This window comes from Odocoileus virginianus, chromosome 7 (assembly GCF_023699985.2).
Source record: "Odocoileus virginianus isolate 20LAN1187 ecotype Illinois chromosome 7, Ovbor_1.2, whole genome shotgun sequence".
Classification (NCBI taxonomy): Eukaryota; Metazoa; Chordata; class Mammalia; order Artiodactyla; family Cervidae; genus Odocoileus; species Odocoileus virginianus.
The window spans coordinates 45,930,329-45,942,812 of NC_069680.1; the positions used below are offsets into that span (position 1 = coordinate 45,930,329).

Here is a 12,484-nt window from a genome sequence, read left to right on the forward strand (position 1 = left end):
CTGGAAAAGTTCATGGACAGAGTAGCATGGCAGACAGTAGTCCATGGGGTTACATGAATGAGCACACGTGCATGAGAGCAGAGGGAGATGGGCTGGTAGCAATAAACTGGTAGAACTAAAAAAAAAAAATAAAGAATGAAATAAGGCCATCTGCAGTAACAATGATCAACCTAGAGATTATCATACTAAGTGAAGTAAGTCAGAAAGACAAATATATGATATGACTTATATGTGGAATATTAAAAAATTATTCAAATGAACTTATTTACAAAACAAAAATAAACCCATAGACATAGGAAACAAACTTTGCTGTTGTTCAGTTGCTCAGTCATGTCTGACTTTTTGCGACCCATGGACTGCAGCACACCAGGCCTCCAGGTCCATCACCAACTACTCCCGGAGTTTGCTCAAACTTGTGTCCATCAAGTTGGTGATGCCATCCAACCATGTCATCCTCTGCTGTCCCCTTCTCCTCCTGCCTTCAATCTTTCCCAGCATCAGGGTCTCTTCTAATGAGTCAGCTCTTCACATCAGGTGGCCAAAGTATTGCAGCTTCAGCTTCAGCATCAGTCTTTCTAAAGAATATTCAGGACTGATTTCCTTTAGGATTACCTGGTTTGATCTCCCTGTATATCAAGGGACTCTCAAGAGTCTTCTCCATCACAGGTCAAAAGCATCAATTGTTCAGTGCTAGCCTTCTTTATGGTCCAACTCTCACATCTATACATGACTATTGGAAAAACCATAGCTTTGACTGGACAGACCTTTGTTGGGAAAGTAATGATTCTGCTTTTTAATATGCTCTCTAGGATTGTCATAGCTTTTCTTCCAAGCAGCAAGTGTCTTTTAATTTCGTGGCTGCAGTCACCATCTGCAGTGATTTGGGAGTCCAAGAAAATAAATTCTGCCATTGTTTCCATTATTTCCCCATCTATTTGCCATGAAGTGATGGGACTGGATGCCATGATCTTCGTTTTTTGAATGTTGAGTTTTAAACCAACTTTTTCACTCTCCTCTTTCACTATCATCAAGAGGCTCTTTAGTCCCTTTTTGCTTTCTGCCATAAGGGTGGTGTCCTCTGCATTATCTGAGGTTGTTGACATTTCTCCTCACAATCTTGATTTCAGGTTGTGTTTCATCCAGCATTTCTTATGATATAGTCTGAATATAAGTTAAATAAGCAGATTGAGAATATACAGCCTTGACATACTCCTTTCCCAATTTGGAACCATCTGTTGTTCTATGTCTAACTGTTGCTTCTTGACCTGCATACAGATTCCTCAGGAGGCAGGTAAGGTGGTCTGGTATTCCCATCTCCTAAAGAATTTCCCACAGTTTGTTGTGATCCACACAATCAAAATCTTTGGTGTAGTCAATAAAGCAGACGTTTTTCTGGAATTCTCTTGCTTTTTCTATGATCCAAGGGATGTTGGTCATTCGATTTCTGGTTCCTCTGCCTTTTCTAAATCCACCTTGAACATCTAGAAGTTCTCAGTTCACGTACTGTTGAAGCCTCACTTGGAGAATTTTGAGCATTACTTTGCTAGCATGTGAAATGAGTGCAACTGTGTGGTAGTTTGAGCATTCTTTGGCATTGCCTTTCTTTGGGACTGGAATGAAAATTGACCTTTCCCAGTCCTGTGGCCACTGCTGAGTTTTCTATTTGCTAGCATAATGAGTGCAGCATTTTCACAGCATCATCTTTCAGGATTTGAAATAGCTCAGCTGGAATTCCATCAGCTCTGCTAGCTTTGTTCGCAGTGATGCTTCCTAAGGCCCACTTGATTTTGCACTCCAAGATGTCTGGCTATAGGTGAGGGATCACACCATCGTGGTTATCTGGGTCATGAAGATCTTTTTTGTGTAGTTCTTCTGTGTATTCTTGCCACCTCTTCTTAATAGCTTCTGCTTCTGTTAGGTCCATACTGTTTCTTTCCTTTATTGTGCCCATCTTTGCATGAAATATCCCCTTTGTATCTCTAATTTTCTTGAAGAGATCTCTAGTCTTTCCCATTCTATTGTTTCCCTCTATTTCTTGGCACTGTTCACTTAGGAAGGCTTTCTTATCTCTCCCTGTTTATCTTTGGAACTCTGCATTCAGATGGGTACATCTTTCCTTTTCTCATTTGCTTTTCACATCTCTTCTCAGCTATTTGTAAGGCCTGCTCAGACAACCATTTTACCTTTTTACATTTCTTTTTCTTCAGAATGGTTTTGATCATAGCCTCCTGTACAGTGTCACAAACCTCTGTTGATAATTGTTCAGGCACTCTATTAGATCTAATCCCTTGAATCTATTTGTCACTTGCACTGTATAACTGTAAGGGATTTGATTTAGGTCATACTTCAGTGGCCTAGTGGTTTCCCCTACTTTCTTCAATTTAAGTCTGAATTTGGCAATAAGAAGTTCATGATCTGAGCCACAGTCAGCTCCTGGTCTTGTTTTTGCTGACTCTATAGAGATTCTCCATCTTCAGCTGCAAAGAATATAATCAATCTGATTTCAGTATTGAGCATCTGATGATGTTCATGTATAGGCTCTTGTGTTGTTGGAAGATGGTGTTTGCTGTGAACAGTACGTTCTCTTAGCAAAACTCTGTTAGCCTTTGCCCTGCTTCACTTTGTACTTCAAGGTCAAACTTCCCTGTTACTCCAGGTATCTCTTGACCTTCTACTTTTGCATTCCAGTCCCCATGATGGAAAGGACATCTTTTTTTGGTGTTAGTTCTAGAAGGTCTTGTAGGTCTTCCTAGAACCATTCAACTTCAGCTTCTTCAGCATTAGTAGTTTGGGCATAAACTTGGATTACCATGATATTGAATGGTTTGCCTTGGAAATGAACAGAGATCATTCTCTCGTTTTTGAGATTGCACCCAAGCACTGCATTTCAGGCCTTGCCTTGGAAATGAACAGAGATCATTCTCTCGTTTTTGAGATTGCACCCAAGCACTGCATTTCAGGCCCTTTTGTTGACTATGAGGGTTACTCCATTTCTTTTAAGGGATTCTTGCCCACAGAAGTAGATGTAATGGTCATCTGAATTAAATTCAACAAAAGGGAAAGGGGATGGGGAAGGATAAATTAGGAATTTGCGATTAACAGATACACACTACTATATATAAAATATATCATCAAGTCCTACTGTATAGTACAAAGAACTATAGTCACTACTTTGTAATAACTTAAAATAGAAAATAATCTGAAAACTGAATCATTTCGCTGTACACCTGAAATATTGTAAATCAACTATACCTCAATTTAAAAAAGAAAAAGAAAAAATGAATGTGTCTCTTCACTTGAAGCATTTTTGTTATTCCCCTTTGGAAACTGTTTTTATAACACCTTACAAGCCACATTAAGAAAAACATCTTATTTTCCTTTATTCTGAGTTTACTGAGTGTCTCAATAGCACATCCCACATAGTGTACTACATGTGGGGATTTAAGGTGTAATTAAAAATGACCCTTCTCCTCTCTGGACTGGAACAACAGACTGGTTCCAAATAGGAAAAGGAGTACATCAAGGCTGTATATTATCACTGTGCTTATTTAACTTATATGCAGAGTACATCATGAGAAACACTGGGCTGGATGATGCACAAGCTGGAATCAAGATTGCTGGGAGAAATATCAATAACCTCAGATATGCAGATGACACCACCGTTATGGCAGAAAGTGAAGAAGAACTAAAGAACCTCTTGATGAAAGTGAAAGAGGAAAGTGAAAAAGTCAGCTTAAAGCTCAACATTCAGAAAACTAAGATCATAGCATCCGGTCCCTTCACTTTGGCAAATAGATGGAGAAACAGTGGGAACAGTGGCAGACTTTATGTTTGGGGGCTCCAAAATTACTGCAGATGGTGACTGCAGCCATGAAATTAAAAGATGCTTATGCTCAGGCCTGGTGCACTGGGAAGACCCAGAGGGATCGGGTGGAAAGGGAGGTGGGAGGGGAGATCGGGATGGGGAATACATGTAAATCCATGGCTGATTCATGTCAATGTATGACAAAAACCTCTACAATATTGTAAAGTAATTAGCCTCCAACTAATAAAAATAAATGGAAAAAAAGAAAAAAAAGACGCTTACTCCTTGGAAGGAAAGTTATGACCAACCTAGACAGCATATTAAAAAGCAGAGACATTACTTTGTCAACAAAGGTCCATCTAGTCAAGGCTACGGTTTTTCCAGTAGTCATGTATGGATCGGAAGAACTGATGCTTTTGAACTGTAGTGTTGGAGAAGACTCTTGAGAGTCCCTTGGACTGCAAGGAGATCAACCAGTCCATCCTAAAGGAGATCAGTCCTGGGTGTTCATTGGAAGGACTGATGTTGCAGCTGAAACTCCAATTCTTTGGCCACCTGATGTGAAGTGCTGACTCATTTGAAAAGACCCTGATGCTGAGAAAGACTGAAGGCAGGAGGAGAAGGGGACGACAGAAGATGAGATGGTGGGATGGCATCACCGACTCAATGGACATGAGTTTGAGTAAACTCTGGGAGTTGGTGATGGACATGGAGGCCTGGCATTCTGTAGTCCATGGGGTCGCAAAGAGGTGGACATGACCAAGCAAATGAACTGAACTGAACTGAATTTCTCCTCTCTGTCATGACCTATTGGGGGAACAAGTAACTGGGTACATAATATAACTATGTACAACACTCTCAAAGCAGAAAGAAAAAAACAATTTATTCTAGTTAGGACATTAAGGATAAGATTACAGGTGGGGCAGTGGTAAAGAATCCACCTAAAATTGCAGGAGCCGTAGTAAATTTGAGCTCAATCCCTGGGTCAGGAAGATCCCCTGGAGAAGGAAATGGCAATCCACTCCAGTATTCTTGCCTGGAGAATCCCTTGGACAGAGCAGCCTGGCAGGCTATAGTCCATGCGGTTGCAAAGAGTCAGATATAACTGAGAGACTGAGCACACACATAGGACATTAAGAAAAAGAGTTCATCATAAACAATTCAGGTGAATGTTATACTAGGGGTTTCAGAGTTTTGCTTCAAGAGATCATTAAAGTTTTGTTAAAGAAAGGTCAGACAAGAAGTTACATATTTTGAAAAGGTCATTCTTGTGGCAATAGGAGCAGGTAAAACACTGAAGGCAAGACCTATTGGAAAACTATGTTAATATTTTGGGTTAGAGATCTTAAAGGATTGACTAGGTCAATGGACAAGGGAATTCATATAGAAAGAATAGATTCAAGAGAGGTCAGATTCAAAATATAAAGCTTGATCATCATTCACTCTTTTCCTCGGTCTTGACCCTACATAACATTGAGTAATTTTTAAAAATTCACCCTCTAAAGATAGATCTACGACACCACTGTGGGTATTTTGAAGAATGAGGTACACAGGTTCAAAACAGTATTTCAGGATGTTCTGTTTTCATAAAAACAAAGCAAGAAACACAGTGTGTATGTGTAGACAGATAGGCAGGCAGGCAGACAGACAGGAGATTTTATAAAGTTATATACCAAGGTCTTAGCGATTATCTGAAGCTGGGAAAGATCCAGAGTTTATTTTCTTCATTTTACTAATCTGTATTTTATAACTTTTCCTGTAATGACAATGTATTGTTCACATAGTAAATCAAAATTATTCTTTAAAATAATCTTTAAAAGTCACAGTGATTCAATCTAAGGAAGAGTTCTAACAATTTTTTTTAACAATATCAGCATGGCTAAAATAATTTCATTTCTCCAAGTCTAGTACTTCAGAACAATATGCAGTTGAAATGTGAAAAAGAAGTTTTTAAAAATCTTCATTAATTCATGAAAGTGAAAGTTGCTCAGTCATGTCTGACTCTTTGCAACCCCAAGGACTATACAGTCCATGGAATTCTCCAGGCCAGAATACTGGAGTGGGTAGTCTTTCCCTTCTCCAGGGGATCTTCTCAACCCAGGGATCGAACCCGGGTCTCCCACATTGCAGGTGGATTCTTTGCCAGCTGAGCCACCAGGGAAGCCCAGGAATACTGGAGTGGGTAGCCTATCCCTTCTCCAGGGGAATCTTCCCAACCCAGGAATCGAACCAGGATCTCCTGCATTGCATGCGGAGTCTTTACCAATGAAGCTATCAGGGAAGCCCTAATTCATAACTTATATCTTACATAATTAAGGCATTAGTTAGTTATAAGCCACCTTTAACCAAACTGTCATAGCATAACTATAACTGAATAGCAAGGAGAGATAAGAAAACCCTCAGTGATCAATGCTAAGAAATAGAGGAAAACAATAGAATGGGAAAGACGAGAAATCTCTTCAAGAAAATTAGATACCAAGGAAACATTTCATGCAAAGATGGGCACATTAAAGGGCAGAAAAAGACCTCACAGAAGCAGAAGATATTAAGAAGAGGTGCAGGAATACATAGAAGAACTGTATAAAAAAAGATCTTCATGACCTGGATGATCACCATGCTGTGATCACTCACCTAGAGCCAGACATACTGGAGTCTGAAGTCAAGTGAGCCTTAGGAAGCATCACTGCAAATCTAGTGAAGGTGATGGAATTCCAGCTGAGCTATTTCAAATCCTAAAAGATGATGCTGTGAAAGTGCTGCACTCAATATTTCAGCAAATTTGGAAAACTCAGCAGTGGCCACAGGACTGGGAAAGGTCAGTTTTCATTCCAATTCCAAAGAAAGGCAATGCCAAAGAATGTTCAAACTACCACACAATGCACTCGTCTCACATGCTAGCAAAGTAATGCTAAAAATTCTCCAAGTGAGGTTTCAACAGTTCATGAACCAAGAACTACCAGATGTTCAAGGTGGATTTAGAAAAGGCATAGGAACCAGAGATCGAATTGCCAACATCCCTTGGATCACAGAAGAACTAAGGGAGTTCCAGAAAAACATCTACTACTGCTTTATGACTACACCAAAGACTTTGACTGGGTGAATCACAAAAAACTGGAAAATTCTTTAAGGGATGGGAATACCAGACCACCTTATCTGTCTCCTGAGAAATCTGAATGCAGGTCAAGAAGCAACAGTTAGAACCGGACATGGAAAATGGACTGGTTCCAAATTGGGAAAGAAGTACATCAAGGCTGTGTATTGTCAATATGCTAATTTAACATAATCAGAATACATCATGGGAAATGCCAGGTTGAAGCACAAGCTGGAATCAAGATTCCTGGGAGAAATATCAATAACCTCAGATATGCAGATGACACCACCCTTATGGCAGAAAGCAAACAACTAAAGAGCCTCTTGATGATAGTGACAGAGGAGAGTGAAAAATTTGGCTTAAAACTCAGCATTCAAAACACAAAGATCATGGCATCCATTCCCATCACTTCATGGCAAATAGATGGGAAACAATGGAATCAGTGACAGACTTTATTTTCTTAGGCTCCAAAATCACTGCCGATGGTGACTACGGCCATGAAATTAAAAGACGCTTGCTCCTTGGAAGGAAAGTTATGACCAACCTAGATAGATAGCATATTAAAAAGCAGAATAATTACTTTGCCAACAAAGGTCCGTCTAGTCAAGGTTATGGTTTTTCAGTGGTCATGTATGGATGTGAGAGTTGGACTGTGAAGAAAGCGGAGTGCCGAAAAATTGCTGCTTTTGAACTGTGGTGTTGGAGAAGACTCTTGAGAGTCCCTTGGACTGCAAGGAGATCAACCAGTCCATCCTAAAGGAGATCAGTCCTGGGTGTTCATTGGAAGGACTGATGTTGATGCTAAAACACCAGTACTTTGGCCACCTCATGTGAAGAGTTGACTCATTGGAAAAGACCCTGATGCTGGGAGGGATTGGGGGCAGGAGGAGAAGGGGAAGACAAAGGGTGAGATGGCTGGATGGCAACACCGACTTGATGGACATGAGTTTGGGTAAACTCTGGGAGTTGGTGATGGACAGGGAGGCCTGGCGTGCTGCAATTCATGGGATCACAGAGTCAGACATGACTGAGCAACTGAACTGAACTGAACTGCTTCTTGGAAGAAAAGCTATGACCAACCTGGACAGCATATTAAAAAGCACAGACATTACTTCACCAACAAATGTCCATCTTGTCAAAGCTAGGGTTTTTCCAGCAGTCATGTATGGATGTGAGAGTTGGACTATAAAGAAAGCTGAGCACCAAAGAATCGATGCTTTTGAACTGTGGTGTTGGAGACGATTCTTGAGAGTCCCTTGGACTGCAAGGTCAAACCAGCCCATCCTAAAGGAACTCAACCCTGAATATTCATTGGAAGGACTGATGTTGAAGCTGAAACTCCAATACTTCAGCCACCTGTTGCCAAGAACTGACTCATTGGAAAAAACCCTGATGCTGGGAAAGACTGAAGTCAGGAGAAGGGGGCAAAAGACAATGAGATGGTTGGATTGCATCATTGACTCAGTGGACACGAGTTTGAGCAAGCTCCGGGAGTTGGTGATGAACAGGGAACCCTGGTGTGCTGCAGTCCATGGGGTCGCAAAGAGTCAGACACTACTGTGCGACTGAACTGAACCAAACTTTCAGAACTTACTTTGCTCCTGTTCACTAGATTAGTACCACTGTATACAATTACAATAGAATTTTACCTATAATTTAGATCTTTTAGTTACCTTGTAGTTTGGTCTTTGCTTTCACAGAAATAACCCGTTCTCTAAGTTCCCCACCCCACCCCCAAACTACTATACCCCACAGGTATGATGAATCAGCTCACGTTTTCCATCTGGACTTAGGAAGGTGAAATGTTTCTCCTGCTTCACTCCCAAGTTTTCCTGTGCTAACGAGTTTGAACTTGGATGCCACCACTGTTGCACTTTTTTTTAACACTTGGCAGAATGGAAAAGCATCTTTTCCACACTTCAGTACAGAGCAACCAGAATGCTGTGTGTGTCCCACACCACAACCTCTCACTCCTGTTGGGCCTTCAGAAGTGTCTTGGTGGCAGTTAGGACTCTGTTTCTCCAGCCCACTGGAGTCATCATTCTGCAGCATTCCAGCAGACCCTCTCCCACTCTCCATTCTGGAGCACATGTAGATGACGAAAGGATAGGGTGTTGTATTGAGAGCAATGTATTTAACAGGAAGTAAAAGAAAACATCAGTGAATTACCTCTTTTTTTGCAGAGGGTGGGGGGGAAGAATGCAACTTCCAGGTGAATTAATCAGCATACTTGTTAAGAAGTGGAGTATCTATTCTGGCACAGTAGCAGAAATTAAAATTTCTGATTTGCCTTGTTTTGCCAATATTGAAGCATTTGTTCTATTGAATGTGACTACATGTACAGACAAACTTCTATTTAGTCTCGCACTTGAAAAGAGAAAGCATAAGGCCTGTAATTCAACTGCTTTCTCATCCAAGCATTTTAATCACAAATTACTAAATCTAGTTTAAAAGGATAGCAAAAGATACAATTGTTCATCCTATCCAAGAGGGATTGTTTCCAGAGCTCCGTGGATACCAAAGTTCAAGGATCCTCAAGTCCCTTGTAAAATGGCATAGTATTTGCATTTAACCTACACATATGGTCCCATGTACTTTGTCTCTAGATTACTTATAATACCTAATACAATGTAAATGCTATATAAACATCTGGTGGAAAATTCAAGTTTTGCTTTATGGAACTTCCTAAAAAAATTTCGAGTATTTTCGATACACAGAGGCTGAGCTTGTGGATATGGAGGGCTGATTTTGTTATTTTCCCCTAGTATTTGTTCTATCAGCAGCCATGAAATTAAAAGACACTTCCTCCTTGGAAGGAAAGCTATGACAAACCTAGACAGTGTATTTAAAAACAGAAACATCACTTTGCCAACAAAGGCCCATACAGTTAAAGCTATGGTTTTTCCAGTAGTCGTGTATAGATGTGAGAGTTGGATCATAAAGAAAGCTGAGTGCCAAAGAGAACTGATGCTTTTGAATTGTGCTGTAGAAGACTCTTGAGAGTCCCTTGGACTGCAAGGAGATCAAACCAGTCAGTCCTAAAGGAAATCAATCCTAAATATTCACTGGAAGGACTGAAGCTGAAGCTGAAGCTCCAATACTTTGGCCACCAGGTGAGAAGAGCCGACTCATTGGCTAACCATCAAAAGATCCCGATGCTGGGAAAGATTGAGGGCGGAAGGGGACAACAGAGGATGAGATGGTTAGATAGCATCATCGACTCAATCGACATGAATTAGAGCAAACTCTGGGAGATAGTGAAGGACAAGGAGTCTGGCCTGCCTAAGCCCATGAGGGTGCAAAGAGTCAGACTCTGCAACTGAACAACAATTTGTTCTATCAATATAGCTTGGCAGCACAGACTATCTAGAACTGCAGTTAAAATAAAGCCTTCCATTTATATTTCAGTTGCTGCTGTATCAAAAGATCAGAACAATGACCTGCTAAAAGTAGAAAATAATTATATATTCCTCCTATAAGGTGAATATCTCATAGGTTTGAGAAGAAATGGAAATCCTGAAAAAGAATTCAAGAAAAATAGGAGACTGCATCAAAATAATGTGTGTCCGCGTCATTTTCCCTCCAAGACTAATTAGCACTAAAATACTTTTTGCCAACTATATGGCACTTCAAACCTTTTGCTAATTAACATTTAAATAGGTGATGACAGCAACTATGTTAAAACTAGAAAGCCCTTCTACAAATGAAAGTGGGAATTTATAATATAGAAGGCAATCCTGAATACTAATTATTATAGTCATTACATGATTTACTTCAGATCTGTTTGTTACAAATTCTGCGTTTGAAGGAAAAAACATGCAACCTCGTTTCATGGTGCACCATAACTAGTACTCAGTTACGCTAATAATCCTGAATTATATAAAATAACAGATAACCCAAACATCCTCCCAAAGATGCTTCAGAGATATTTTTAGTTATTTGGCTCTAGATATCCATGATTTGAAAATTCACTCATCTTCAAGTAAAATAACAAAACCGCTACCGAGAAATGTGGAGATGTGACTGTCAAGAATTCCCTGTTGTTAAAACACGATGCAGCACATTCTTACTTTCTCCTTTCCCTTAGATCAGCAGGTGTCTCCGCAGCTCCAGCAGACTGAGAAAAGGAAAAGGAGGGGGCGGAAAGGAAAGGAAATGTCTGTGTGGCTCGGTCATGGGGGTGGGGATGGGGGATGGTTCAATATCATGATTAAAAGCTTTCCTCCTCACTTTTAAAGTTCGCACCCATATTAACGATCTGACATTAAGGATTGTGCAGCGGAGTTTGGGTCTGTCCATCTGCAACTTATAAAAGGAAACGAACAAGGAAGGGATAGGAGGCAGCAAAGAGATGCGGGGAGAGAGCGAGATGTAGGCGCGTGGGGACGGGAAGGGAGAGGCGGATTTGGCAGTCCAAGTAGGGACGGGAAGAACAGGAATGGAAAGTGTGGCCTGGCCGTCCCGCCCTGCGGTGGGGAAGGTGGAGCCCACGGCGTCTCACTTCCCCTCTCCCCGCCTCAGCCTTTTCCCTCGTAGGTGGGGGCTCTTGGGGCATTTACAAAGGGTCGGTCGGCTATAAAAGGAAGGTTGTCTCCTGAGGACGCTCAGGCTCGAGACCTCGCTCTTGGGGCAAGCGGGCGTGCGGGGAGGGGTGGCAGGGGCAAGCAGCGGCCCGAAGGCGACGGTTTTGCGGGCGCTGGAGAGGAAAAATCCCCCCGCGGGTCTAGGCGCCCCAAGTAAGGGCCGTCCATGCAGAGGAGGCTGCCGCGCTCGCCCCGCCCCACAGAAGCCATTCGGGAACGCTCTATCCCCGCGCGACCTTTGCTGGCTTCGCCTTGTCCCCCAGAGTACCGACCCTCTAGTCTCGACCCCCTCCTCGCCGGTTCGGGCGACGGTCGGCAAACAACATGGCGGCCCGGCTGCGGCGCCTCCTCTCCAGGCCCCCGGGGTTGGCGAGGGTGGCAGCGGCCAGCGTCCGGGACCCGCTAGCCGTGAGCCGAGCCGGGGGCGGGGAGGGGGCGACTGAGGCGAGGAGCTGGCGGCAGCCGCGGGCTGGCTGGCCCAGCGAGCGGGGGCGGGCGCGGGGGCGGGGCGGGGCATCCGGGCGCGCGCGCGGCGCGGGCGCGGGCGCGGGCGCGGGCGGGGGCGGAGCGGCGGCGGAGGCTGGACGCGGTGGCCCAGAGCCCTCTCGCGGCCGCGGCGGCAGCAGCGCCAACCCCAGCAGCAGCCTGGCCGCCGCCGCCGCCGCTGCCGCCGCCTCGCACTCCAGCCGCCCGGCCCGACATGAGTGAAGCGGATCGGGTGCCCTCGCCTGCCGCGCTGCCGGCGGTGGCGGCGACTGCGCCCGAGGAGAAGAAAGGGAAGGAACCGGAGCGTGAGAAGCTGCCGCCCATCGTATCGGCGGGCGCCAGTGCCCCTGCGGTAGGTGCCGGGCGGGGGCCGCGGGGCGCCCCGACGGCCGGTCGCCAGGGGGGCGAGGGGCGCCCGGGGACCCGCGTCTCCTCCGGGGGGCCCGGGACCCGCCCGGAGAGAAGCGCTTGGGCTTCCCCTCCTCGGGCTGAAATCGAGGAGTTGTGTCTCGAGGACAG

General features: G+C 43.7%; 1 protein-coding gene and 1 long non-coding RNA gene across 4 annotated transcripts in view; one reads left to right on the forward strand and one right to left on the reverse strand.

The window, feature by feature from the left end:
• Positions 1-214: 214 nt before the first annotated feature.
• Positions 215-11,963, reverse strand: LOC139036040 (uncharacterized). 2 transcript variants are annotated; one of them, XR_011488735.1, is made up of 2 exons: positions 10,967-11,963; positions 215-3,036 (listed from the first exon to the last, which is right to left on the reverse strand). It is a non-coding gene; the product is annotated as an uncharacterized lncRNA (long non-coding RNA). The 2 variants fall into 2 exon arrangements; XR_011488734.1 differs by having other exon boundaries at positions 10,900-11,963.
• Positions 11,964-12,032: 69 nt separating this feature from the next.
• The window catches only part of HECTD2 (HECT domain E3 ubiquitin protein ligase 2), a 73,494-nt gene continuing 73,042 nt past the window's right edge, over positions 12,033-12,484 (forward strand). The window contains exon 1 of one of the 2 annotated variants that reach the window (XM_070470640.1): positions 12,033-12,317. In XM_070470640.1, coding sequence (XP_070326741.1) covers positions 12,180-12,317 — 138 coding nt within the window. In that variant the 5' untranslated portion in view covers positions 12,033-12,179. The remainder of the gene's footprint in view (positions 12,318-12,484) is intronic. The other variant, XM_070470641.1, reaches the window with a different exon arrangement.